General features: G+C 52.4%; 10 protein-coding genes across 10 annotated transcripts; 5 read left to right on the forward strand and 5 right to left on the reverse strand.

Moving 5' to 3' along the window:
* Positions 1–348: 348 nt before the first annotated feature.
* On the reverse strand, positions 349–1,671 carry Z517_10207 (uncharacterized protein; the record flags this gene model as incomplete). The annotated part of the gene is made up of 1 exon (XM_013423820.1): positions 349–1,671. The coding sequence occupies one exon, from the start codon at positions 1,669–1,671 to the stop codon at positions 349–351; it is 1,323 nt and encodes a 440-aa protein (XP_013279274.1).
* Positions 1,672–3,372: 1,701 nt separating this feature from the next.
* On the reverse strand, positions 3,373–4,680 carry Z517_10208 (uncharacterized protein; the record flags this gene model as incomplete). The annotated part of the gene is made up of 1 exon (XM_013423821.1): positions 3,373–4,680. The coding sequence occupies one exon, from the start codon at positions 4,678–4,680 to the stop codon at positions 3,373–3,375; it is 1,308 nt and encodes a 435-aa protein (XP_013279275.1).
* A 983-nt stretch (positions 4,681–5,663) lies between these two features.
* Z517_10209 (uncharacterized protein) lies at positions 5,664–6,994 on the forward strand (the record flags this gene model as incomplete). The annotated part of the gene is made up of 2 exons (XM_013423822.1): positions 5,664–6,550; positions 6,607–6,994. The coding sequence occupies 2 exons, from the start codon at positions 5,664–5,666 to the stop codon at positions 6,992–6,994; spliced, it is 1,275 nt and encodes a 424-aa protein (XP_013279276.1).
* Positions 6,995–9,195: 2,201 nt separating this feature from the next.
* On the forward strand, positions 9,196–10,008 carry Z517_10210 (uncharacterized protein; the record flags this gene model as incomplete). The annotated part of the gene is made up of 1 exon (XM_013423823.1): positions 9,196–10,008. The coding sequence occupies one exon, from the start codon at positions 9,196–9,198 to the stop codon at positions 10,006–10,008; it is 813 nt and encodes a 270-aa protein (XP_013279277.1).
* A 321-nt stretch (positions 10,009–10,329) lies between these two features.
* On the reverse strand, positions 10,330–11,451 carry Z517_10211 (uncharacterized protein; the record flags this gene model as incomplete). The annotated part of the gene is made up of 1 exon (XM_013423824.1): positions 10,330–11,451. The coding sequence occupies one exon, from the start codon at positions 11,449–11,451 to the stop codon at positions 10,330–10,332; it is 1,122 nt and encodes a 373-aa protein (XP_013279278.1).
* Positions 11,452–12,336: 885 nt separating this feature from the next.
* Positions 12,337–13,183, forward strand: Z517_10212 (superoxide dismutase [Cu-Zn]; the record flags this gene model as incomplete). Its single annotated transcript, XM_013423825.1, has 4 exons — positions 12,337–12,349; positions 12,542–12,721; positions 12,812–12,963; positions 13,064–13,183. The coding sequence occupies 4 exons, from the start codon at positions 12,337–12,339 to the stop codon at positions 13,181–13,183; spliced, it is 465 nt and encodes a 154-aa protein (XP_013279279.1).
* A 727-nt stretch (positions 13,184–13,910) lies between these two features.
* Z517_10213 (uncharacterized protein) lies at positions 13,911–15,765 on the reverse strand (the record flags this gene model as incomplete). The annotated part of the gene is made up of 4 exons (XM_013423826.1): positions 13,911–14,807; positions 14,863–15,243; positions 15,317–15,458; positions 15,524–15,765. 4 exons carry the CDS (start codon positions 15,763–15,765, stop codon positions 13,911–13,913), a joined length of 1,662 nt encoding a protein of 553 aa, XP_013279280.1.
* Positions 15,766–17,923: 2,158 nt separating this feature from the next.
* On the forward strand, positions 17,924–18,186 carry Z517_10214 (uncharacterized protein; the record flags this gene model as incomplete). Its single annotated transcript, XM_013423827.1, has 2 exons — positions 17,924–18,031; positions 18,121–18,186. 2 exons carry the CDS (start codon positions 17,924–17,926, stop codon positions 18,184–18,186), a joined length of 174 nt encoding a protein of 57 aa, XP_013279281.1.
* A 698-nt stretch (positions 18,187–18,884) lies between these two features.
* On the reverse strand, positions 18,885–23,192 carry Z517_10215 (uncharacterized protein; the record flags this gene model as incomplete). Its single annotated transcript, XM_013423828.1, has 7 exons — positions 18,885–21,514; positions 21,559–21,690; positions 21,739–21,805; positions 21,861–21,995; positions 22,046–22,396; positions 22,451–22,977; positions 23,036–23,192. 7 exons carry the CDS (start codon positions 23,190–23,192, stop codon positions 18,885–18,887), a joined length of 3,999 nt encoding a protein of 1,332 aa, XP_013279282.1.
* A 777-nt stretch (positions 23,193–23,969) lies between these two features.
* Positions 23,970–25,316, forward strand: Z517_10216 (uncharacterized protein; the record flags this gene model as incomplete). Its single annotated transcript, XM_013423829.1, has 4 exons — positions 23,970–24,021; positions 24,072–24,137; positions 24,200–24,907; positions 24,958–25,316. 4 exons carry the CDS (start codon positions 23,970–23,972, stop codon positions 25,314–25,316), a joined length of 1,185 nt encoding a protein of 394 aa, XP_013279283.1.
* Positions 25,317–26,253: the final 937 nt, after the last annotated feature.

Consider the following 26,253-nt stretch of genomic DNA (forward strand, 5'->3'; position numbering starts at 1 on the left):
TGCTCGTCTTTTATCAGCCCTTAGCCAGCGCTGTGTTGAAACGATAGGACTTGTGCGGAATTAAAGACAGAAAGTTTGTGGAAAAAAGAATCCATTCTATTGAAACATTGCCCAAGTTCCCAAGATCGGTAGGGATGGGCTCCCTCGTCTCCCTCCTCCAGCCCCGGTCATATACTCATACATCGCTCCCCCCTCCCGCGGCCCCTCCCCTCAAATAACACGACAACTCGCGCTCCGACCCCTCCTGCACACCCCCTCTTGTCTCCTCCTCCCTTCACCTTCCTCCCCCTCGCCGGCAAGACCGCCTTACCTGAGGTGGTCGCCCTGACGAGCCTCGTACTCAACTTGTTAAAGTTGAGCACGGGCTGCCTCCGCCGCCGCATATTCACGCCGGTGAACAGCCTCCACATAGTAGGAGGTGCCACCTTGGGCGTTGCTGAAATGCAGCGGCGGAACGGACGCCACTCCCAATGCACCCACCCCTGTGCCTGCCAGACGCGGGTCCGTCGGTGACGGGGGTGGAGACGGAGCCTGCTGGCTCGACACCGAGGTCGATGTAGCCGTTGCAGGCAGAGGATGCCGAGGCCGGGTTTGGGGCGGAAGGGCGCTCGTATGAGCGCCCTTCCGCGCCCTCGTGCGCTGGGCACCAGGCCTTGTCAACCCGGGGTATTCCCCCAGCTTCTCCGCAATCCATTCGTCGTGACTCTTGTTGTCGACGTCCGAAATGATTGTGTCTCTCGCCACCCCCTTGTGCCACCAAGCAGGATGCAGATCTTTCGGGACTCGGCGATAGTCCTCTGGACCATTGCCGAGCCCGCGCCGCAGCGCCAGAGTCTGCATCCGCTTGCGAAGTTCGAGGACCAACATCTGGTGGTCGGATGGGAGGGGTACGGGCGCGACATAACCGCCCAAGAAGTGGTCAATTGGGAGACCGCTGTCGACAAATCCACGGATGGATTTGTCGTTGCCGAGGACAGGCTTGAGAAGGCGGTTGTTCGGGAGGTCCACCACCATGCACGTGTTGAGCAACAATTGTTCACGAGTCCTCTTGGAAATCAAGTCGACTTCCCACGCAGTGGGATGCTGGCGGCTTGAGGTGAATAGCGGAGCCCAGATGTATTCTCGGAACCGCAGGCGCCGCATGTTAAAAGTGTTGCCTTGCGGCGTCCTCGTGCCAGCCAGCTGGTAAACACGAGCCATGATATCGCTCATGTCCACTCGCGGGTCAAGGCGAAGCCACAACTCCATTAGCATCCCGGATACATTGGGCGCTATCCACCTTGGCAAGTGGCTGAAGTACCTCAACCGTTTTCCCCCGATGCCTTGTTCGACTTGGCCGGTGGCTTGGTTCACAAGCAGAGGAGCGTCGACGCCGTTCAACACACTGGGGTATGGTTCCATCTGAAATAGGATTGGATGCAAATTGTCCTCTGAGAGCATGTGAAATGGGTGAGGTGAATGCTGTCCATTAACGGGCTGTGGTGGGATTGCCTGTGAAACGTATCTGACGTCTGTGGTTGGGTCATATCCAAGAGAGTATGCTGGAAAAGGCTGTTGCGGAGGGGGATTTGGCATGGTGGTAGGGATTGATCTTTGACCGTTATCGACAACACCGGGTGCATTGAGAATCAGAGTCTTCGACAGCTGGGACTGAGCGAGCAAGGAAGCCATCTTTGTTTGTGTCTGAACAGGTTCGTATGTTTTCTTTGTCGCTTTCAAGTCTCGAACGATGTGGCAGATGTAGTTGACAACGAACAGAGACCAGGATCACGCACGGTACAGCGTTAACCTCTTATTATTTCTCTTGTCTTGAGAATGCTCTGTAGACTTTGCCAGTTCTGAGTTTTCTGGATTTGTTTCAGGTGCAGACAGAGACGCGGTCGTCGAGACAAATACTCTCCAGATGGTGTGAAAGAGAGACTGAGGTAGCTGCTAACTGTAATTTGGGTTTGGTAGACTTAACCGGCGTGATGATGAGGTAGAGTTTGTATGTGTGAGAAGGACGGAGGCTGCTGTGAACGCACAATCTAGTGGCAGAGATCTCTTGCAGGCTGTGGTCTGAAAGGGGAGGATCGATGGCTAGGATCAGTAGTTCTTGAGATGAACGGAAGTCCTTTGCTGGCACTGAGACAAAAGCTATGAGATAAGTCTGGGCTGAGAGTCGAGGGCAAGATGACTGTGCGACTTAGATTGTCACCGTTGTAGAGGATGAAAGGTGAAGCTGGTTTTCTGATACTGTCGAGAGAGAGACGGGTCGAGATTCAGATTCGAAGCCTGTACTAGAGCAAGGAAAAGGCAGTCCTAGCGGTTGAGGCAGTTGAGGCAGTTTGACAGTTCGATAGAAAGAATCCCTGAAAGTTTCTTGTTTTGATGTGTGTTGCCAGAATCAAAACTGTGAAGAGTTCTGTTGTGCCAGTTGTGCGCAACTTTTGGTTGCTTCACAGAATTCACAAGGCTGAGTCCTCGTGAAGACCAGACCGCAGCCTCGCGTCCCAAATTCATTCGTCGACCATTGTGCGCAGTCTCACTCTTCGTTCCCTAATTTGGTCTCCAGTGCCGCGTGTGGTTGCACTTCTTTCTTGCCATTGTTCTACCTCTTTGTCTTTCCAAAGCATGACCTAGCATCCTTAAGACACAAGGCAGCCTTGTATGACGGTCTCATCAAGCAAGGGTATTGTCCATCAATTGTGTCAACCCCGTTCATTGACGCGAGAATAGGCAATCCACCTACTGCCTTTGGCGCCCTGTTATCTTTGGCTGACGACAAGCCTCAAAGCGACGAAGGCTCTCGTTATCATATATCATATACTTCTCGGCGTAGTTTGAACTTTGTGGAAGGTGTGCAGTCTGCTCATATCGCCATCCCGTGTGAACTCGCTGCGACAAGTTCGGTCGCAAAGGACTATTGACTGTAACATCGGCCGAGCTGGGGATCTAGTGGCATGACAATCGCTTCAAAGGAAGTCCTGGTGAAGTGCAAGCTCGAACTGTTAAGCTATCGTTGGTTTGTCATTGTACACCTCTGTTGCTCCGACGCTGCTGTGGACAAAGCCATGGATAGTGCTGGGTGCAGTCTGGTTCTGCTGCATGACTGGTTGCAATTCTTCACATTCTCTTTCTTTCTTTCGCTCGCATTGGCTTCGCTCGCCCGTGTCTCAGCGCAAATTTCGAGGTTTGGGGTCTTCACGGTCCGAAAGCTGATGCATTGTGGAGCGGGGACTAGCTGGGCGACCGTTGCGCCATCGAATGGGGCTTTGTGGTATGTGTCCCGGATTCCGCCAGAGGCAGCGATGCTATCATGAAGCTGAGTGACAGGACTACTCGCTAATCCACGTGGTAGAATCACCGACGCAGTGCTGCTAGCTGTGGTGTTCACTTCTCTTCACCAAATGGATAGTTGAACTTCAGAAGGCCGTTCAAGCCGCCCACCCAGCCATCATCTCCATCGGCACCAGCGCTGATTGTCCTCATTATGCAGGGAATGCCGCCAGTGAAGGTCCCTCTGTCGGTTGTGATCTCTTCCGCAGAGACTCGAACCTCTGTACCCACACCGATGCCTTGTGTGCGGCCTATGCCGTCGATACTGACATCAACCTCCCGACCTCTGTTCTTATCGCTCAACTTCAAGGTTATGGGGGTAGTGGATGGCAGAACAAGGGGGCGAAAACTCAAACTCCGCGGACAGATTGGCGTCAACAACAAGGATGGAACTAGGGGATGAACGATGCTCCCGCCGCTGCTGAGGCTGTATGCTGTGCTCCCAGTTGGTGTGGAAACAATCATCCCGTCGGCGACTGCTTCGGTGAGGAATCTACCGCCCACATAAACATTGACGATGGCAAGATGGGGGTCTCGACCTCGGTGTATGATAACTTCGTTCATAGCATACATGTCGTCGGAGAAACCCCCATTACTGCTGAGTCGGTTCCCATTTGCATCGAAGACGCCAATCTTCAGACGTTGTCGGACCAAAACTCTTGCGCCTCTTCCAGGCCCCATGGATTTGCCACGGACAGACGACCAGCCAGTGTAATCATTTGGGCCGTCCAAGTCGTTTGAAGCTTCGCGTTCAATGACGGCATGTCGCTCAGAGGCAGCACCCGACATATATACTTCGCGGATGGCCCGTTTGTATTCGGAAAATTTCCACTCACTCAAAAACCCGAGAGTACCCATGCTGAATGACAGGATAGGTGGCACGTGGGAAGAGGTGGCGAACAGTGATGCCGCGTGCAAGATGGTTCCATCGCCGCCGAAGGTGACAACAAGGTCGACTTTGTCCTGATACTGCAAGTGTGAATGGTTTTTTTCAGGCAGAGTAAAGTGCCGTCCAAGACGCTCTTCCCCAATTCCCGCCGAGACCCTGGGCTCGACCACGATATTCACATCTGGATACGTCGACGAAACGTGTCTGGTAAAGTCCAGAAGAGCGTCCGTCGTTGCGTCTGAACAGTCCTTTTTTATCAGCAAAAAATTCCGGGGTGGTTTGGACCATTCGAGACAAAGAAGTTCCTTTGCTGGGGTGTCCCTGAGACGAAATGTTCTCTTGGACGGAAGATCATTCAAGGAGTGACTGGTTGCTTGCGAAGACGTTGAGTAGGAGGCGCGGGCGCGCTCTGAAGATGGCGGGAGAGGGTTCGAGGCCGTCTTCAATTGCGATGGTTTACTGAGATGCGACATGGTGGCGTTCCTTATTCGGCCCAGAAGACGTCCAGTGGTGGCGAGGCCACGACGGCTTCTGACAGAAGATATTGTCGCCATAATGGAGCCTATTTGTGACCTGATGCGAGTCGGAGAGTGCGTTGAAAGAGAAGGTTAGATCGTCAGATCCAGCCATAGATCGTTATCGTTGTCGGCGACAGATGGAGGAATATCCATGAGGAGTCAAAGGAAAAGAGCAAACTGAATTTATCTGGCCTTCCCAGTCATTCTAGATATTGTCACCTGTCAGACAGACGAAGCTTCGACGATAAAGAATGAAACCATGCGCGAAGGAGAGAGCACCTGATGATGAGGGTTTCGGTAATTGGTGTTGGTGATGTGGTCGTCGATTCCAAGCACGTGATAATCTGACCCCTCACGTGACAAGCCGGTCCCTGCTTAGTCGCCCCGGAAATAGGCGGAAATGTCTAGGCGTTAGGGGGCTTGGGGGTGTTCCTGCACCTTGGATACCTCTAAAAAGGCTACCCACGTACACCCTGTCCCGCCTATCAGAAATCCTGTGGGTGCCTACGCGATACCTCTATACGAGGTACGGTTAGTCACATCGCTGGGAGTTGCCGCAGTCCACCAACCTCACCTTCACTCCCGGCCTATTCCAGACTTACAGTACATACTCGTATCGGTAACCAACTAGGTACAGAGGCATCGGCACCAATAACACGTCTGCCTGTTGGATGAATTGTTGTTGGACACAAAATTCACAAACTCTCACAATTTCCACCTTCCGACTCCTTGATTGTCCGCTCTATGCATCCCACCTTTCCTGAAGGTCATTCTTGGATCTATCTATCACCGCCCATCGTCTAGTGTCGATGGCGTTTCTGTTGTCTATTGTTCACATTCGCTTTGCCTAGTGCTGACGAAACCCGTCCATGACAGTCATTGCATTATCGTTGTAACACAGACTTGACGTTTCTCCGTTACCTGCTCACAGGCGAACCATGGCGACCGAAGACCATTCCCTCCGAAAGCGCATCCCTCAGTCCTCACACACGGCCGACTCAAGCGATGGTCTAGGTGATAGCAGCAGGCATGGCGGCAAGATACCGCATCCAGCAGGCGAAGTCAAATACAATGTCCTGAGCCAGATCCTTCGTGCACTTCTACTACTTACCTGGTTCAATTGCGGCGCAGTCTGTATCAATGTCACCCAATTCCTCGGGGCACCACTATATTGGCTAAACAAAGATTATTATTATGCATACATGGCGTTGACCAAGCAATCGTTTGCTATCATGGGAATCGCAGGGACTCGGTGGTTCTCCCCTACGAAGGTGCGCGTGAGTTGGGACAAGGATCTACGAGGACAGTTCCGGAAAACATCGGCGGGCAGGCTCGAGACGGCGTTTCCTGAACGGCTGGTATACATCGCCAATCATCAAGTGTACACCGAGTGGTTGTACCTCTGGTGGATTGCCTACACTAGTAGGATGCATGGCCACATCTTCATCATTCTTAAAGAGTCATTGAAGTACGTACCGGTCTTAGGTCCTGGCATGATGTTTTATGGATTCATTTTCATGGCACGCAAATGGATTTCGGATAAGCCTCGCTTGAAGCATCGGCTGGAGAAGCTCAAGACCCGACATAGCGGTCCCATGTCTGGCTCAGATGGACTGGACCCCATGTGGCTGCTGATTTTCCCCGAGGGCACCAATCTCTCTCAAAATATGAAGCAGGGAAGTGCCAAGTGGGCTGCAAAACAAGGTATACCTGACATGAGGCACCAGCTTCTGCCACGGAGCACTGGTCTGTTGTTCTGTCTCCAGGAATTGCAGGGCACTGTCGATTGGGTCTACGACTGTACCATTGCCTACGAGGGCACACCGTCAGTGCATGACTGTCCCCTTTTTTGTCACGGTAGAAAAGCTGACCCGGCCGCAGCAAGGGAGGGTTCGCCCCAGATATCTTCACGATCCGATCGACGTATCTGCAGGGCCGACCGCCGAAGAGCGTCAACATGTATTGGCGTCGGTTCGCAATGTCGTCCATCCCTCTGTCAGACGCCAAGGAGTTTGAGCTTTGGCTGATCGAACGCTGGCGAGAGAAGGACGAGATGCTGGAGCAATGGTACAACACCGGACGTTTCCCCTCGGACGCGGAATCTGCCGATGCTAAGCACGGAGTGTCCGAAGAGGGCTTCATCGAGACCGAAATGACACTCAATCACTGGATGGAAATCGGCCAGATTTATGTGGTTCTGGCAACAGTCGCACTAGTGGTCAACGTGGTGGTCAAATCTTTTGGTATGTTTGGAAGGCTGCTGAAATAAATTCGGGGGGTCATGTTTTGGCTGGAAACGGCGTTGGGCAGAACTTGAGCGACGGTCATGGACCACCACGTTGCATACAACTGGAACCGGCGCGAAGAATGCTGGCAGTTTGGACGGATTGGGACCAGGGATGGAACAATTGGTTGGTGTTGGATCTCCACAACTTCCGAGGGCGAATGGGACGGGTTTGAGGCGAACCACGGCAAGAGGGCCAGGTCAACGCCAGGAACGACAGAGTAGCGGACTAGAACGTGGGCAGTGCATGGTCTCTGCATGGGCACTTGAATGCTGAATGACTTTTTCCCAGTCCTTTCTTCCTTTCTCCCTTTTCTCCCTGGTTCGTCAGCCCATAGGTTGCCTCGACGAGAGGGATAGCTTGACGGCATTGTACGTCACAAAGATCAAAGGGGGTCCCCTGGGAGGCTTATCCTGCCGGTGTACTATGGATAGAGCAGGAAATTAGTAGATTTCAGGTGTTCCGTCCGTCGCCTTTGTCCTCATAGCCTCTACCAAACTCGCATAACAGAAGACGCTACGGGGAAATGCCAAGGCTCGGGGGCCTTGCCAAGCACCGATATCCGATCCCCGCTAGTGTCGGTCTTTCGCTTCCCCCTGCGCTTGACTGCAAACTTGACTGGTGACTAGGTACTCGGTGCTCGTACTTCTACCACTACCACGACCACTACTGAATAGGTACTCGGTCCTATCAAAGCATCTTCTCAAATTGCATCTTGACCTTCCGGACCTAACTTCCCCTTGCTGGGGTTCCCGGACAAAATCCTTCGAACCAGTCCCCCAACCTCCCGCCCTACTAGTCAGTACGCCGGCCCATGCGAGCCTGAGACTTTCCAGGATTGAGCAACTGGGCTCGAGCCCTTCCACTGCCTTTCCGTCAGGCTCCACATGAAGCGAAAGTCTCTTACCGTCGCGCCCATGTCAAGATCGCATCTTATATTAGACTATGCCAGGTCCTTAGAGAAGAGGGGGAAAGCTTGATTCAATGTCGAGGAACTCACGATCAGAGACTGACTTATAGCACACGAGGACGATGTCTCGTTACGTACTTCTGTGAATCCACTGGCAATGTGGCAGAGTATCAGCCTCCGCCTCTCGATCGGGACGCCATGCCGAGCAGTCCCTGGACCAGATGAACCTGGTATCCCTTGAATGAGTGGTCCCGTCAAAATCTGTCAAATGTTTCAGCCTCACATGCATCTCTCTTCTGTTGGATATTGCCAGCATATTTGCCCCAGTTTGCCATGCCCGAAAGGGTGAGGATATGCCGTTCCACGAAGGTCTCCAGAGCGCCCACCACCGGTCGCTCAAAAGAGTGACCGCCATTTCCGTACCAGTCAATCCATACCATGTGTTGGTGGTGAGCTGAAAATGTTTGCTATGTCAATCACATTGTTCTTATATCCGCAAGACCATGGGGATACGGTTGGCCTCTAGCTTCAAACGGCGAGATGGCCAAATGTTCAATCTCGCTTGAATACTGCAGATTCGAACGGGGAACGAATTGGTCTCCCACAATTATTGAGTTTAGAGCAACACCGACTGCCGCTGCCGCTGCCGCTGCATGTCACGGTGGACAGCAGCCTCGTGGCAGCAGGTATGAGGTCGAAAGGTTCTCTGCCGATCCCCAGTAGGTCCACTGCCCTGTTTCTATCCGCATACTCGTCCACCAACGACTAAACGCCTTATGGATACGGGGCACTAAACACTGGCTGGACCCCAACGGGTGTCGGACTCTATTGAGCACACTTAACGGTGGCGTCCAGGAGGGCAAAAGAGCCAGCATCAGGCAGCCTTTCGTCTGTCTTACATCACTCGATCTCCCTTCTCCTTGTTGAGAGGGGGGCTTGCAAAGGCTCTGGCCAGTGGAGAGTAGGTCCGTCGTCGCTCATCTGTGCCCTGATACTTGTGGTAGTGGCGCTGCAAGGGGACCAAAGGGAGAAATGAGCGGTCTCAAACCCTTCATTCCATGACGCTGAATGGAAGGTGAGTTGGATTTCCGCGTGGTTGATATAAATATCGCGTCCTCCCAGCCGTCTCAGTTCTTTCTTCAGGCATTTTAGGTTGCTCAAGAGCTGTACAGCAGAAGCGGAAACTTCACCCCATCGTCGTCTCGTTTTCACCGATATCATTTCGTCCTACTCTCCACCTACATCGAGGCAGCTTCACCACGAGGCTCAGGCACCATGGCTTCCCCTCCAGTACCCAAACCCCAGATCCCTACTACCTTCAACGGACCCATGCAGGTCATCGGTGCCGGCCTTCCTCGTTGTGCAACAACCACTCTCAAGGAAATGCTCGAGAACAAATCGCTCCTCAACGTAGGACCAACAATGCACATGAATCGCTGCCTCTCCTCTCCCATGAACATGCGCCTCCTCTACGACGCCCTTCGCGAAAAGGACACGCAAAGACGTCGGGCCATCCTGTACAAGCTCTTCGCTGGCTGCGCGGCAACAGCAGACTTCCCTGGCCATCTGTTCGTCGAAGACCTGATCGAGATGTACCCCGAGGCCAAAGTGGTACTGAACATCCGCAAGGGCGGTGCTGCCGATTGGGAGTCCAGCATGAAATCGACCATCGCCCCGTTCATGAGCTGGCAATACCGAGTGGCTTGCTTCTGGAGCATCCCGGATTACTGGCACTATCAATGCGAGATCGAATGGCAACGATTCTGTAGGGAGAAGTTTGGCGCAGACAATTTCTGGAGTCAGGAGGTGTACGACAAACACAATGCCTGGGTGGTGAAGCTGTGCCAGGAAAGAGGCAGGGAAGTCCTTCTTTGGGAACCCGCCATGGGCTGGGCGCCGCTGTGTGAGTACTTGGGCAAGAAGGAACCCGAAATCGACGTCCCGAGGACCAATGATCGGGGAAAGATGGAGAAGGTGGTCAGTTGGAGGATCAGTCTAGGGTTGAAGCTCTGGATGAGCAAGATTTGTGTGCCAGTTGCCGTTTCTGTCCTGGGCGGGTATGGGGTGGTGAAGGCGATGCAATTGTGAGGGAGTCTGGTGTGGTAGATGGAATGCAAGGGTAAGAGACTGGCTTCTGTGTTGGTTTTCAATATGTATTTGCCGTTGGTATAAAGGCAGGGTGGGTAATGCTTGGGTCCTGTGGCGTCTGAGGAGCTGTCTCGATACTTTGGCCGTTTCTGGGTTGATAATAATTGACTCCTTGGTTTGATTATAGTCGGTAGTCGGGATATGTGAAACAAAGAACTGTACTCGGTAGTCAGTGGTGAGAATGTATTACTATTAAGGGCTTTCCCTCCAACCAAGATATCCAATCTTCTCCCAACTCCCTCCAAAGGCCCCAATCACTGTTCACGACTGTTTACACATCAGCCCCGGAATCAGCGCAGTCGCGTACATGACCGCGGTGATGGGCATCAGCTCGGCCATGCGGCCTTGCAACTTCTTTGTCGGCACGGGGACCAGGCCCGTGTCTTCCCAGGTTCTGCAGATCAAGTCGGGAAGTTCGCGAATGTCGGCGTCGACCAGTTCGTCTTCGCGGCACAGACCGTCCTCATCGGTCGCGCTGGAGAGGGCGGCCTTGAGCCCGAGCGCGGTCCCGAACTCGCGGAACGCGAGGCGTCGATCCACCGGCTGGTCAAAGTAGTCGTTCTCCAGCAGCTGCTTGACGCAGCCGATGGCGCGAGAGGTCAGATGGGTGGCCCACTCCTCCTCGGGCGTGCACCAGTGCGCGGTCCACAGCGTCATGCCCAGGTCCAGAGTGTCCGCCGAGGTGTAGTCGCGGAGTTTCTTGTCTACGATCCTCTTGAACAGGGAGACCTCGTCGCTCAGGATCTCCGGGTCGTCAGGGTTCGTGGACTGGAGGAGCTGGTACGTGACGTAGCCGTCGAGCGGGTCGAGGTTGCCCTCGGACAGGACGAGGGGCTGCGAGAGATCCGTGCTGAGTTTCCAGAACATGCGCGGCCGGTGCGACTCGGTGTTGGACATGAAGTGTGGGAGGATGGCCTGTGCCATGATGATGGCTTGGTCGTTGTACCACCTGTCTCCGCTGACCACGCTCGTGCGGTTGAGGGCGAACATCCACACGGTGAGATAGTGGAAGTATTGGCCATCGCCGTCCTCGCCGGACTCGTCGTGTTTGCCGATCCGGAGCCCTCCTTTGAGGGGATACTCGTCCGTGGCGCCGGGCAGACGTGATTTGCCGTTGCGTGTGTAACCCAAGATGTTATGGACGGTGGTGATGAGGTTCTTCGCAAAGGTGAGGTAGCGCTCCTCGTTGGTGAGCTGATGCAGGGTCAGGAAGTTGACGACGGCGAACCCGTCGGTCCAGAGATAGCGGCCTCGATGGCCCTCGGCCGCCGGCGGAGGTGTCCATTTGGAGAGATTCTGGTCTGTTGCTTCCGGTAATGGCCCATAGATGGACTCCATGGCCTGGAGGAATTTCGGGAGGTTTTCCCTGTCGTCGGATGCCATGGCGGGATAATTTGTCGCGGTTAGGTAAGCAAGGCCGAGATAAAACTCAAGAATATGAGATCGTCTTTCGGGGTGCGTGAGAGATGATAAGCTATTGTGAGCATTGATGCACGGTCGAAGAAGGATGGATCAGCATCAAACAAGCCCAGCTGATGAAGGGCATCCGACTCGCAGACAGGTAATTGAGCGTGAGGAGCTTGGAGTCAGTGATGCAAGATGACCTTCAGTTATTAACGGGATAGGCCCTCTGCGATAAAGGGAGAATACAACTAGGTAGACAGGCTTCTGTCGTGGTTTTTGTTGGATGATATGAGCGACAATGATGTATTAATGTCGATGGATCGACAAATTATCATGCCACACACATCTTGGGTGTGTGCCACATGTCACAAGATTTGGAAGCCATGCAATCGCCCATACCAAGTCCCAGTGATCCCAGTGGTGCCAGGCTGTCCAAGTACGTGCCAGTATACTTGTATATGGGTGGAGCCTGAGATTTCCTCGGAACTCGCATGTGATTAGTTGATGGTTCCGGAACCGGCAAAGTTTATCCGGCTCCGGCCGAAAGAGGGAAGCACTCTGCTCCATTGCGCAATCTTGGCAGATCTTGGCACGGATGCCCCTCACTGCGCATGGCGATTTGCATCATGCCAGCCCCTCATTTCCAGGTTCAATTGCTTCATCGTACATTGAAATGTCCGCTTGTAGGAGGGTTCGTTCTTCTTAACTCCACCGACGCTCTGATTACTTCCTTGGGGTTCCTCCTTTCGTGAAAACTCTTCCGGTTTCCATCTTCCTTGAACAAGCTCGTCATCATCTTCGCTTCACTTGGTACATTCTGTAACAGTCACCTATACTCGCACAATCACTATCTAAACCGCCGAAATGGTCAAAGCAGGTCAGTCATTCTCCAAAACACCGGTACCTGGGCTCTACGGGCTGTCCCGCCCATTGAGTCCTGTTCTGTCAGCATCGAATCAGTCCGGCTAGAACACTCTTCCATCTCCGCGTTGAGACTCAAAGCCGTCCCAGCTCATCTCATCTACGCCCTTTCACGAGTCTCATCATCACTGACACCTTTCCTCCTTAGTTGCTGTCATCCGTGGAGACTCCAAGATCACCGGCCAGGTGACCTTCGAGCAGGCTTCCGAGTCGTCTCCCACCACCATCACCTGGGACATCCAGGGCCACGACCCCAACGCCGAGCGTGGCATGCACGTCCACCAATTCGGTGACAACACCAACGGCTGCACCAGCGCTGGTCCTCACTGTACGTCTCCCCAACGCTATCGGACCGGAAGGCTCCAAGAGAAAGAGAGAAAAGGAAGGGCGAGATACTGATGCTAGATTTCCTTCTCAGACAACCCTCATGGAAAGTCCCACGGAGCCCCAACCGATCAGGATCGACACGTCGGTGACTTGGGCAACATCAAGACTGATGCTCAGGGCAACGCCAAGGGCAGCGTCAGCGACAGCTTTGTCAAACTGATTGGCGAGCACAGCGTTCTCGGCGTACGTATTTCCGAAAACAAAGATCCCCTCTCAGCATCTCCTTGCTAGTCATATTCTCATGTCTACACTATATTTGACCAGGAACTAACATGGTTGATAGCGAACCATCGTTGTCCACGCGGGTACTGATGACCTCGGCAAGGGCGGGAATGAAGAGAGCAAGAAGACCGGCAACGCGGGTCCTCGACCTGCTTGCGGGGTCATCGGAATTGCCGCATAAAGTGACATGATACCGACACGAAAGCCTCGAGCACCATGTCGCCATTTGTCCATTCCGATGGGAACCAACATCGGACTCATCCACTAGCAGATGAAACTGCAGGAGAGGAAGATCTTGAAAGACAACCAAAATTCGACGACCGGGAACATAGTCAATTGTGTCAGGATACCGAGAGTTGAACAAGATCAATGGCGAACATGGGATGCTCTGGTTTGTGTGTCGAAGTTACGCTTTTAAAACCAAAAGTGGCTTCCAGCTATCTTCCTGTACGCAATAAAGGGCCCAATATAGATAGCAACAATTGTAAGCACAGATTATGATATCTACCACCCACAGTCATGTCCGTCCGTCTGAAGTTATCATTATATATATGCTGTTTGTTGGGGTATTTTCCGCACGGCGTTTGAACTCCAGTCCGTAGCACTGCCAGGCTCCAGAACGTCTAAGCCGCAACGACAAAGGCAGAAGAGACCCACGCCGCGCCGTCCAAAGATGCAAAGCAAGGTGTCTTGATGCTCCCAAAACAAAATGGTAACAAGCCTGCCAGTAGCGGAGTCGAATATGCCAAATCATCCGCCCACCTCCATGTAAGCTTCCGTGTCGCACATCGTGAAAGCAAATTAGATAGATAGCATTGAGTGGTCGCATTGTGGAGCTTGGGGGAACAGACCCAAGCGGTCTCTTCCTCATCTCCTGACAGGGATTCGAGGCTGAAGCTGGAGTCGTTTTATACCTCCGTCGCAGTCACGAATCTTTCCATAGCTGGCCGCTCGCTTTCCCCGTTCCGCTCCCCTGTCTCTGAAATCGTCAGTTTCTGGGCCTCGATCGCTAGTCCTTTGCTCGTGTCGCTCGCCACAAGCACTTCGGGGTTTCCCTCGCCGTGACCCGTGGCGTTGCCGTTCATGTGACCATTGGCGGTGGGTGGAAGGGCTGAGATTGATTCTTGAGCAAGTTTTGCCCCGATAGCGGTCGTCATGGCGATGGAGTGTGCAGGAAGAGGACCAGGTTCAGGTTGGGATGGCGGATGAGGAAGCGGTTCTGACTTCGACGGCGCTGTCGATTGTGCTTCTGTGTGTGGAGTTTGTGCTTGCTGCTCCGAATTCGTTTGGGTCGCAATAATATTCGCAACTGTGGCTCCTCCAGCCGCTGCAGCTGAAGCTTGTTCAGCTTCATGATGGGGTAAGGCAGTTCCATTGGGCACGGGCGGCCTCTCGCTCGAAGACACTTTTTTGTCCGGATGGACGGGATTTTCAGTGTAGTCCGCCGCGTAGACAACAGGCTTCATCTTTTCAATGTCCCGACTTGGGCGCCTGAGTTTGCCCTTGTCAGATCCGACGGGCACTCTCTGCCCGTCAAGCCAAAGGCAGGGCCCTGTGACCCAGCCTTTGTTCCCATCTCTCTCCAAAGCGGCCCGGGTTTCATCGTCCAGATCGGGTAGATCACCCCATTCCCAGTTGAGATCGCCGCCATAACGCTTTGGGAAGTCCTTGGTTTCCATAAATTTTTCCAAGGTAGGTTTCACGTCATTTTTGCTGAGAATGAAGATTTTGGAGACGGTTACGGGGTCGAACCAACGTTTGATCCAGCCCCAGACTGTTGGAAAGAAACCGGGCGCGCCGATTATCTGGCCACAGTTAGCTCGTTGTACCCCGGGAACTCCAAGTGGAGGGTTTGCTCACAAAAATCCTGTCCAGGGTTTCCGGGTAATGTGCTGTTGCTAAGACAGAGGCATCCTGCATATGGGCCTTTAAATTCCAGAACTGCGTCAAACCCACCCCCGAAATATCGACAATATTTGTAGAGTTTGTCACAGGGACTTCAGGATTCGGCCTCTCGAGGGTAGAAACGAGCGGTAGGACGAAGTTGAGCAGATTCTGGTATAGGGCGAACAGGGGCAGCAGTTTGGCGGGTGTGGAGAGATTCTTGTGGTTCGGAAGGCTGTCCTTGTAAGCTTGCGAGTCTTTCTGGTATCTCTGTACGTTTTTGCTGTCAAGGCCCTTGATCAAGAACACGTAAATGGGGATGCCTCGTCTGTCCCGGTGGCCAGTCCATTGAGGATACTGTCATTTTGAAAAACTGTCAGATAGCTGTCGCAAATCTTACTGCGTGTTGCCACTGGATTTGCTGGCTTACCATCAGCCGAGCCTTCTCATACGACTCAATATCAAAGTTGTCATAAAGCTCTTCTACCCGTTGCTCTTTGAGCCATTGCTCCGTGTCGGTAAACTGCCCAATTGCACCTTTGACGTCGAACTTCCGGGCGCGTAAGTATCGACTGTAATGTACAAGTTAGCGGGGAATCAACGCGTTGCTTGCATATAGCTCAAGATGGGATCGTACAGTAGAGTTGCATCATCATGGCTGGGTTTGCCATTGACACCATCGGGCTTCCACCACCCCCCTTCTTGCAGGCGCTGCTTAAACTCTTGGAGCCTTTGTTCTTGGATAGGATTTAAATGATTCAGGGTGCCGTTTAGAGGGTCTGCAGTGGTCGTTCTAGTCAAGCTCGGGTGTGCATGTGTACCAACGGAATGATCCGACGTTTGCGATTGACCGGTCAGGGTTCGGTAGAGGGTGCTCATCTCGGTGTTGAAGGGTGTTGCGAAGTATCCAAGGAAACAGTGCTGTGGGCAAAGGTTTTGGAGACTCTAGGATTGGTGGGCAGGGTCCTCGGTACCGATAGATAGGTAACACCTCTGGACTGCTTGTAATGGAGTGACCAAAGAATAATCTGGATATCAATAATTCATTATAATAGGAGGAATGGATGGTGTTTGCAGTCGAGAGCTTCTACACCGCAGGGACGAAGATGTACGAGGTATGATATTAGGCGTGCCAAAGAGAAGCCCTTTTGCTCAAGAAACCCTTTTTTGGGCCATGATAAAATTATCTTAGCGACCGAACGGGCTGGCCGGAACGAATGTCCAAGAAGGCCCAAGGGGGACGGGAAATACAGGGGCACCAGGGGAGAAAACGATGACCGTGGTGATGGGATGAAGGAACAAATCAACAAATCTGATTGAACTGGAAAGGTGACGCTGATATCATCCTGCCACCTGCGACCCTCCAAACTGCGGCTTTCGACCTGGCGACTTGGCAATCTGCATCACCACTTTTTATTCCTTTGTTGTGCAGCAATCCATGCACCGTCCGTAGTGGTCAACAGTGTCCAGGCAAGTTGTCCAGGGCCTTCGCCACCCCCAGAACTGACTCGCCTACAGGCTTCGGCTATGCCTGGACTTGTCCCTATCCCCCTCCGACGCCTCAACCTAGTCGGTGCCCAGTCTGCCCAGTCCATCCTGTCCACTCGGCGACTCGGAGAGCGAAGGGCATAAAATGATCCCGAGTCACGGTATGCGGATGCATACATCGGCCGAGAAGTTGGAGTGACCATGGCTCAACACCCACTATTACAGACCTAAAGCAATAAAATAAGGTGCACAGAAACATTGATCTGCGTCATTTTCCCACTGGCACACACCGGCGTCTTTGGTAGGGACCACGGTCAACTCCATCGTCGACCCTTTTCCGACTTTGTCAGGGTACCAGACGCGCCCTGGCAATGTTGATGATTATGATGATGATAGTTAGCGGGGTTCTGATGGATTCTGGTGACACTGGCGGCTCCAGATGATGCTCTATTTTCTGCTTCTGATAATTCACGCGTATGCTCGTACTTGTACACCATCGAACATCAACCTCCACAGTCACAACGAGGGTGTGCAAGTTTCTTGTCCGCCTCGGTTCCTTGCCGCCTGCTCCTGCTAACATTTCGCCACGCCTTTAATCGTCCTGTTCCTTGCACCTACGGGTATCAGATGAGCTGCGATCGAATGCAGAACGACCACGCTCACACAATTCTTAGTCACAATTGGAGTAAATGTTCACCCTTGTCAGCTGAAGTAATGCTTGAATCGCCTCAAGTAAGCAAGACCCGTTTGGGGACTGTGTCGAGAGGCTATCCACCATCCCAAGATAGCCGACGAGGCTGCCAACCCCAAGGACTGATATACGGCCGGCTTTTCAATCTCTTTCTCTCCACGGACATTGGTAGCTTGCGAGACTCTCATAAAACGACGAATATGTTGTTGGGTCAGTAGAATAAGTGTCGGGCCCAAACATCCTTGGACAATCAAGCCCTATCATGCACACAGTAACTCCCTCCACCTGTGTCTTGTTGCAGTTGATTCTGGATCTGCTACTCATATTTTCGAACCTCGTCGTCGACATGAGTTCTATCATCCTGTCATTCTGGAGAGCCGTGCATGGACTTTTTGAAAAGAACGGCATGGCATCTGCTCGTATAGCTCATTTGCTGGTCCATCCTCTTCCCGACGAGCCTCTGGAAGGAAAAAGAATGGCACAGTCTGACAGAATGTAGATGCCCTCATAAAAGCGATGAGGCGGGCGCCAGATCAAATACAGCTGATATTATTGAGGATAGGAGGCCATTATACCTAGTGATGGCGAGATGGTTACCTGTGAGCCAGTATTTGCTATTTCTCGTCAGACTATTTCAAATGACATGTTAAGACAAACGGTGAAGCGGAGATTCTAAAAACGCAACGCTAGCGCCACCTCCAACCGACTTGTCACGGCACTCCGATCTCAATTGCACCCTTCTTCATACAGCCTTGAACGCCTCAACTGACCATCCCGCTGGAAGACCTCAGCCGCCTCATCTCCCTTCCTTAGGCACTCTGCCAGCTCCTCCTGCAGCTCCGGCAGCCCGTGCCCGCCATGGCCAAACCCGTCTGGAAAGGCAACCACCCCGTCCGGCAAATCAACGCAGCACCGCCATTCTACAGATTCTGCGCAACAGGATTAGGCGCCGCCATGTGGTTCTTTGTGAGTTCTGATACTAATTGCCAACCGCGCCGGTGACTCTTGCGGGGGGAGCTGAGCTGGAGCTGAGCTGACGGTCTGGGGATGTCCAGCTATTCTACAGAGCGAAGAAAGACGGCCCTGCCCTGATCGGCCTGAAGCACCCCTGGGATCACTAGATTATGGAAATGCGGTTGGCGGGGGTCGAGAAGTTGAGCAACAAAATATGAGGTGAATGGTGGGGAGAAACTCTGGTTGGAAGCAAATCGGGACACGAAGAGAGAGGAAGAAGTCTGAAGGTCATCAGCTGTCGGGACCAACATCACAGCCAGAAATAGCACGACCCAAACAGCCACCTATTGTATATATGGCTGCCAAAACATGGACCGGCGTTACATTACTGTGTGGAAATCCAGATCAAGAGTGCTTTATGCAGCGGATCTGGGGAGGGGAGATCAACGTATACACTGTTTTTCGCGTTCCGCGGAAATCGCTTCTGCCCATAAGACAAGGTTCAATACCTACCTACATATGTAAGAAGAGATTTTGAAGGTTAATGAGCGAGATTCCAGTCCTACATCCATCAACCACCCCTCTTGGACGTTTCACCTCTCCCTTCTCCGTCTTCCACACAAGAAAGAACTAAAACCCCTCCCCGATGAATGAAACCCTTTGCATTCCAGTGATTGTGCGCGCGATGGTCGAAACAGGCTGGATAGAGGACGAAATGTACAGATATTTATGACTGCCATATGGAAGAAGAGTACAGACCGGCTGGATAAACGGGATGCTTCAGCATCTTCCTTTGGTTCTGCTCTAGATACTCTTCTCTTTTGCTCTAACCAATGAATAGCCATCATACATACATACAGGTCCCTTATGTGCTTATCTGAATGTCCTCGGCGATGAGCTTGTACTGCTTTCTCTTTTTGGGGTGTCCAGGTCTCAGCCTCGACTTGAGTCGCCCAATGTATTTCGCCAGCAGGGGAAAGAAGTATTGCTCCGCTAGGTAGGCAACGGCAAACCCTGCCACAGCCAACACCAGCAAGAAAACTTCATAGTCCGCCGTCATCTCCGTCAGATCCATGAAATCCGCCAACCACTTGGCCGGGTCTAGAAGCATGTATAGAGAAATCAGGAGTGCCGCCACAATCGTGACGCAAAAAGGCACATTCGTCGCCAGAGACTGTCGGAATGGGGGGCCAACACTGAGGACGACACTGGAAAGTATATACTGGAAGCACGATACCAAAAACAAGGCGGTGTTTTGAGAGTTGTCGACATTGGACTTTTCTTTGTCCAGTCGCGGTGGTATGTACCATGGTTGTTGTTGAACCGTCTCGAACGCGACCAGTTGAACAAGAACCGAAAGCAAGATCTGGCCCAGCAACGGCGTCAAGACCTTTCGGGATACGAGGCTTGCGGTCGGGCGTTTCTTGCTCAGAACGGGATATGCACCAGTCCAACCCATAAATATTGCTAGTGGCAAGATTAACGCAAGATCGATGAAGAGGAATTGGAAATCTCCGAGGTTTGATGCCGACGCGTAGAGGAAGCTGACGGACGTGAACTGAATGGCCGAGTACAAGCTCATGTACTTGAAGCAGCAGAAGCTGGTCACCAAAGCGGCACGGCCTTCCTTGATCAGAGCAGGCACGCAGGAAATATCAAAAATATGGCTGGTGAACGGCGCAGCGACAGAAGCTTCAGCTTCCGAAAGTGAGACGCCAACGTCTGCAGCCTTGAGCGCGCCACAGTCATTCGCGCCATCACCACAGAATCCACAGCAGTAGTCAATGCTTTGGAGCTTTTCAACAAGCTCGTGCTTCTCGTCGGGAGACATCCGAGCGAAGACTGCGCCTTTGACGAGCATCCGCTGTAATACTTCTGTGGATGCAAAATCAATGATCCAGCGGAAAGCATCGCCAGTGACCGCCAGGGTATAATCGCCAATGGCGATTGCATCATATGGAGCCGCATTGTCGTCCTCGACTGGTAATGGCTGAGGTAGCAAAGTGTTTTCATCAAGTTGATAGATTTGATTGTCAACGCTTTCCCAGCAAATGCGTGCTCTAGCGTCCATCTTGTCTCCCTCGACGAAATGAGGAACGAAGCAGTGTGCATTGCGATCAATAATGCCGCACTCTCTCGCCACGCTAATAGCTGTGAGGATGTTGTCTCCTGTACACATGACATTGCGGATCTTGGCCTCGTTCAGTTCTTCGATGATCTCGGTGGTGATTTCCTTGAGTTTGTTTTCGAAAATGATGAAGCCGATCAGTGAAAGACGCGACTCAGCTTCAGACCGTTCCATGCTCTGAACATCGTCCCAGCTCATTCTCGAAATATATTTCGAGGCGCAGGCAATGACTCGGAAACCTTTGTGGGTGTAGTAGTTGAGCAGGTCGTCAAAGTCGTCAGGAATGCTCGATGCTGTGCAGATATCCTTCATGACCTCTGGTGCACCTTTGACGTAGATATTGACTCCCGGGTCACAGTGCTGCCGCACGATGACACTGGCTCGTCGCAAATGCGAGGCGAATTCGAAAGAACGCAAGATGCCCAGTTCCACCCGCACCGGGTTCTCGTTGTCCTGAGAATCTTCCAAATCATACTCGAATCCATGTGGAGGACGTGCCACACTGGGTGCTGTTTGATGGGTTCCAGCTTCGATAAAATGGCTCGTGTTACGAGAACCCTCCTCGAATGACCACTCTGTAAATTGAAACATTTTGAGATCAAGAGGGTCGCCAATCAGTTCGTCGTCGACCATTCGAAGGGAGTGACAAGTAGCCATTGAGTAGAGCATGTTTTTATTCACCCGGTAGTCGACCGTCGGATCACGGTCGTAGGACGCTGGAGGAAGAAGTTCACGTGCCCCCTCCAGAATGTCGCCGAAGCGGATTTCCGGATGTTGTACAAGCCGGACACCAAGTACATCGAGGCCGTCTTCGGTCAGTGTCCCAGTCTTGTCGAAACAGACAACATCCAGTTTGCCGGCAACATTGACTCTCTGTGGACTGATGCAGAAGATCTGTTGTTTTCTGAGGCGTGCCAGCGCAAAGTTTGTTCCGATCGTCAGAGTGGCTGGTAGAGCGGGAGGCACCACGATCGTGATGAGATCCAATGCTCTGACAATGATCAAGTGCCAAGCGAGACCGAGCTTGACAAAATTGATGAATGAAGCAATGAATCCGACCGCGGCGATCATGCCCATCACCGAAATGTACCGGAATGAATCACGGTAGAACTTGAAGCCTGATGGCTTAGGGAAGAGCATGGACCGCACAAGGGCACCTTTGGTTGTGTTGAATCCAGTACGAACCACCATAGCAAGAGCAACGGCTTCGTCGTCCTCAGTATCTTGCGGGCGTCTGGCACGAATGATCTTCGTGCCGCAGAATAGGAAGTGACGAGCTACACTCGGATGGATTGATGTTGCACCAAGATCAATGTACGGCAGTGCCTCGTCGGTGATAGGAATTTTTGATACGGGGATAGATTCGCCTGCGAAGTTAGCTAGGTGAGAGGGAACGGCCTTTGAAGCTTACCGGTGAGCATGCTTTCGTTGATGATACAATCGCCTGCAAGGAGCAGACTGTCACAAGGAAGCTGTGCAAGAGACGGGTCAGAGACCTCATACACGTCCCCTGGGACAAGATCACTAGAAAGCGCAGAACGCCCTAAGTCTGGATCAGTACCAGTCTGGCTCTCACGTCACAAGAACTTACAGAAGCCGTTACGGAGCACACGAACGTCGCACTCAAAGCGCGAAATTTCCCTCAGTCGTCGCATTGTCTGCGAACACATCAGTATCTTCAGTGACTCGAGCTAGAATCACAATAGCATTTACCGAACGAGTCTCGACAACCGTGGTAGTGATGGAGAAGACCGAAATAAGGAATATTGCCGCAGCATAGTAGTAGTACTCGTCCATTGACCAGAGAATGAGGCTGGCGACCTGAAAGATGTAAAAGGGGTGAAAAGCCTTGCCAAAAGTCAGTGCTCGAAGGATAATCGAAACAAGGATCGCCAAACCTCGTCGAGCAGTAACTCTGGGATGGTCTTTTGTTGAATTTCAATCATATTCTTGCCAAAGACTTGGTCTCTTGGGTCTCTTTCCTCAGTGTCAAGGCCCTCCCGAAGAGCTTTGACAGACACCCATTGCGGATCCCACCAGTCGTTGTTCAAGACGAATTTATCCTCAACCGGGTAATATAGAAGCCTCATGTACCTGTAGTCAAGATACCGCAGGTGCCGCAACTCCGCGTCGTTGTCGTATCGATATCCATTGAGCTTTTCCTTGCCGGAGCGTGTGAAAACGGTCGACATGGGATGGCCATAGTCCTCGGAAACCACATAATGAACGGTAAATTCACCCCATTGATTCTGAAATCTCTTAGCCTTCTTCTTGGGACGGTGTCGCTCTGGGCCATAGCTCACCTCTACGACAACCCAAGAGCACTTTCTGAGGGGTGCTGGAGATCCAACGAGAGATATGCGCCACCTAGGCACCCAGCGAAAGACCAGATATCCAATGCCCGCGGTGAAGACACAGATCGCCAGATAGGCCAGATAGCCGATAGTGGACGTCATAAACCCAGCAATGGCCATGGTTAGGTCCTCATTTTCAATGTATAGTTTTTGACTGAAGTTGCCGCCATCCTCGTGTTTCTGGGTGTCACTCCTCGCCGAATCGTGCCTATAAAGGAGAGGCTGGTCTGCCGATGTCCGATATCTGCCTGAACTCTTGCGGCGGGCGGTATCGGACTCGAGGCCAGCCTCCAAGTCTCGGTCCTCATCGGGTATGTGGCCCTGCTCTTCGTCGCTTTCGACAGCTTCTTCGTCCGAGAAAACGTTCGGCGATTCTTGGTCTTGCTCTGTGAAGTACGTGAACGAACTGATCGACCCAGCTCGCCTTCGAGGTAGCCTATACGCAAATCCCGTCACGGAAGAGGGTACAGATTCCGCTATACAACCAGGTCAATGCTTATCCACCATGCGACAACTGTTGGGCGGAATACTTACATATGGGCCCCGAAAACACATCAGTGGTCGACATCTCCACATCGCTGACGATACTTGCAGTGCTCAAGTTCGAATCTCTTCTGTGCATTCTTCCAGCACTCGAGCTCCTCCTGGAGGGGCGTCGAGGTGCGCCCTCATGTTGGGAGCTGCTGTCCATGGTGTGAAGTGCCACTGGCACAATGTTCGCTCGCGTCTCAGCTCATGCTTGACTCGGATAAGACAAGGGCGACACTGGGTGATGGGTGGTTTGGTGCAGTTACAGCATGCATAGATATGAATGTCATTGGGGGCCAAACATGGAGAGGTATGATGTAGGCATGATGCGGGCAGATGTGAAGTTTTCCGCAGCCTTTCCACCCTCAATGGCAACCCCTCGCCTAGGGCACTTTCTCTCTCTTCCATTTACCAAAATATTCCTACATTTACGAAACATTTGATGGTTAGGGAATACTGCATGTAGTCTACAAGGGGTTTTGCCAGAATAAATTCGTCTCGAACATTTGCTGTAGACAACCGATAGCTGGGATTTATTTCGACGCAGGTCACTGCAGGGGTTGCGCACTGCGCACTTTGGCACTCAACTGAATTAATACGGTGCAGCGGTGCAGTGGCACTGCGCTAGTTCCCCCACCAGCAAAGCGTGGGACTCGGAGGCAAAACTGATTTATTGCCTGTGCATTTCACACGGCCTGACCAAAAATCTTCAATCCTTCACTCAATTTTCTCTGCTCTTGTCACCCTCGTTCGTTTCGGAAGAAAGGAACCATCTGCTACCAATCCCCCCGGGAGTCGTCTTCGGAGTGTCTCTTCGACAGCCACGGAATCGCCAGCCGGAAAGCTCTCAAAAGGCCCAACGTCAACTCAACGTTTACATTTCTCGCCCAACAAGCCACGAAACTCAACCTCAGACCGCACCCCTTGAACTGAGAGCAAAATGGCCGAAATACCAAAGGCACGAAATCTGACCGCGCCTACACCGCAGAACAGTATGTCTTCACCGTTCGCTAGATGTTGCATGTTACTCACCGTCCTTCAGCGCCTGCATCAAATGCGCCGATTTCCTCACACGCCGCTGCTCCTAACGTGAGCTCTATCGCCGAAGGTAAGGGAAATGGAAGAACAAAAAAATCATCTCTGCTCGGACATTACGTTGACCCGTCACAGAGGATCTCGAGCGTGTTTCCGCTGCCTCAATACTTGCAAACAACCCCGCTCTTGTCTCCATGATGCAGCAAAAGCTCGGTTCCCTTGTCGGCCGATCTTCAGGATACGTCGAGTCCTTGCCAGCTCCCGTCCGCCGTCGTGTCACGGGATTGAAGGGCATCCAAAAGGACCACGCCAAGTTGGAGTCAGAATTCCAAGAAGAGGTCCTCCAGCTTGAGAAGAAATACTTTGCCAAATTCACTCCACTCTACCAGAAGCGCGCTGCTATTGTCAACGGCGAGGTGGAGCCCACCGATCAAGAAGTCGAGGCTGGCAAAGCCGAGGAGGAAGAAGAACCCGAAGAAGATTCAGACAAGGAGGAGAAGACGGCTGCAGAGGACATGAAGGGCATCCCGGAGTTCTGGCTCTCGGCTATGAAGAACCAGATTTCGCTTGCCGAGCTGATCACGGACCGCGACGAAGAAGCCCTCCGCTCCTTGACCGACATCCGCATGGAATACCTCGATCGCCCAGGGTTCCGCTTGATCTTCGAGTTTGCCCCCAATGATTTCTTCACCAACAAGACCATTTCAAAAACATACTATTACCAAGAGGAGAGTGGTTACGGTGGCGACTTCATCTATGATCACGCCGAGGGCGACAACATCGACTGGAAAGCGGGCAAGGATCTTACTGTCCGTGTTGAGAGCAAGAAGCAACGAAACAAGAGTAAGCCATGTCCTTGCTCCGAGAGGCCAATCACTAACCATTTGGTATAGCCACCAAGCAGACCCGAGTGATCAAAAAGACCGTCCCCACAGAGTCATTCTTCAACTTTTTCTCGCCACCTGCTGCCCCAGGGGAAGGAGACGAGGTTGCTTCAGACATCGAAGAACGACTCGAGCTTGATTATCAACTGGGCGAAGACATCAAAGAGAAACTGATTCCTCGTGCCATCGATTGGTTCACTGGTGAGGCATTGGCCTACGAGGAATTCGAGGATGCCGAAGACGCCGAGTTCGACGATGAGGACGATGAAGATGACGAGGATGAGGAAGAAGCCGAGTCTGACGAAGACGACGAGGAAGAAGGGGGAAAGCCTCGGTCCCAACAAACTTCAGAATGTAAGAACCAGTAAATGGAGCCAGGCAGCCCTTGTGATGAATCTACAATCTGGGTAGATGTGCTTTGCGAGCAGCAGGCGAGCGGGTCTATGTGATGTTGTCGAGAGCAGCAGATCCGAAGGACACGGTCCCAGTCCTTGAGATCGGGTCCCGTGCTGACCCGCTCCACGCATAACGGGCGTTCTGAGAATGATGCTGTGATGATCGATTCGTCGATAATAGGTGGAAGGGCACAGTGGGCGACTCAAGTCCAACGGCGTCCTTCTACAAGTCTCTAGATGAATTTGCGGTTCCAAGTTTGAAGACGGCGTTCATGGGTACCATCACAATCGAGAAGAGCAACAGGTTTCCTTGTATTCATTCCGTGACAATGCCAGTCCAGTATTCCCCTAATACCACATTTGGACATAACAACAATTTTTGCTTCGAGCAGGAGGTCTATATAGGCAACGCAATCAAAAGGGCGAATTGGTTCGCGCATGTAGGATGTGGCATGGGCGCAGGTGCTCATCTTGTTTGCTGCAACTAAGATCTGTGTAATGTCCCGTTTGAGACCGTCTGGGGGAAGATCTTTGGAAGACGCAAGGAAGGCTGCCACAAGCGTCTCGGGGCCAACCCTCGAGGATGCAGATATTGTACCGAGCACACCGTAGTGTGGAAAAAAAAAAGGGGGTTGCCACTTTGTGATGCCCATTAGCGCACGAGCAGTGGGCGTGCGGACAATTTCTGAAGGGTCTTGGTGGATGCTGAACTGGTGCCAGGGGGTTGAGGGTGAAGCTCACGCTTGTGATGAACAGGGAAAGGCGTCAGATGACGAGTGGCTTGCCGGAAGAACAGCGACGGCCGTTTGGTTTCTTTGGGGCCTCTGGCTGTGGGCTTCGGGGCTAGTGAGGCTAACCAGTTGCTGGCTGGGGCTTGTGGTTGTGCTTGGGACGCATGGGGGAGCGCGTC

Source organism: Fonsecaea pedrosoi (assembly GCF_000835455.1).
Source record: "Fonsecaea pedrosoi CBS 271.37 unplaced genomic scaffold supercont1.7, whole genome shotgun sequence".
NCBI classification, from domain to species: domain Eukaryota; kingdom Fungi; phylum Ascomycota; class Eurotiomycetes; order Chaetothyriales; family Herpotrichiellaceae; genus Fonsecaea; species Fonsecaea pedrosoi.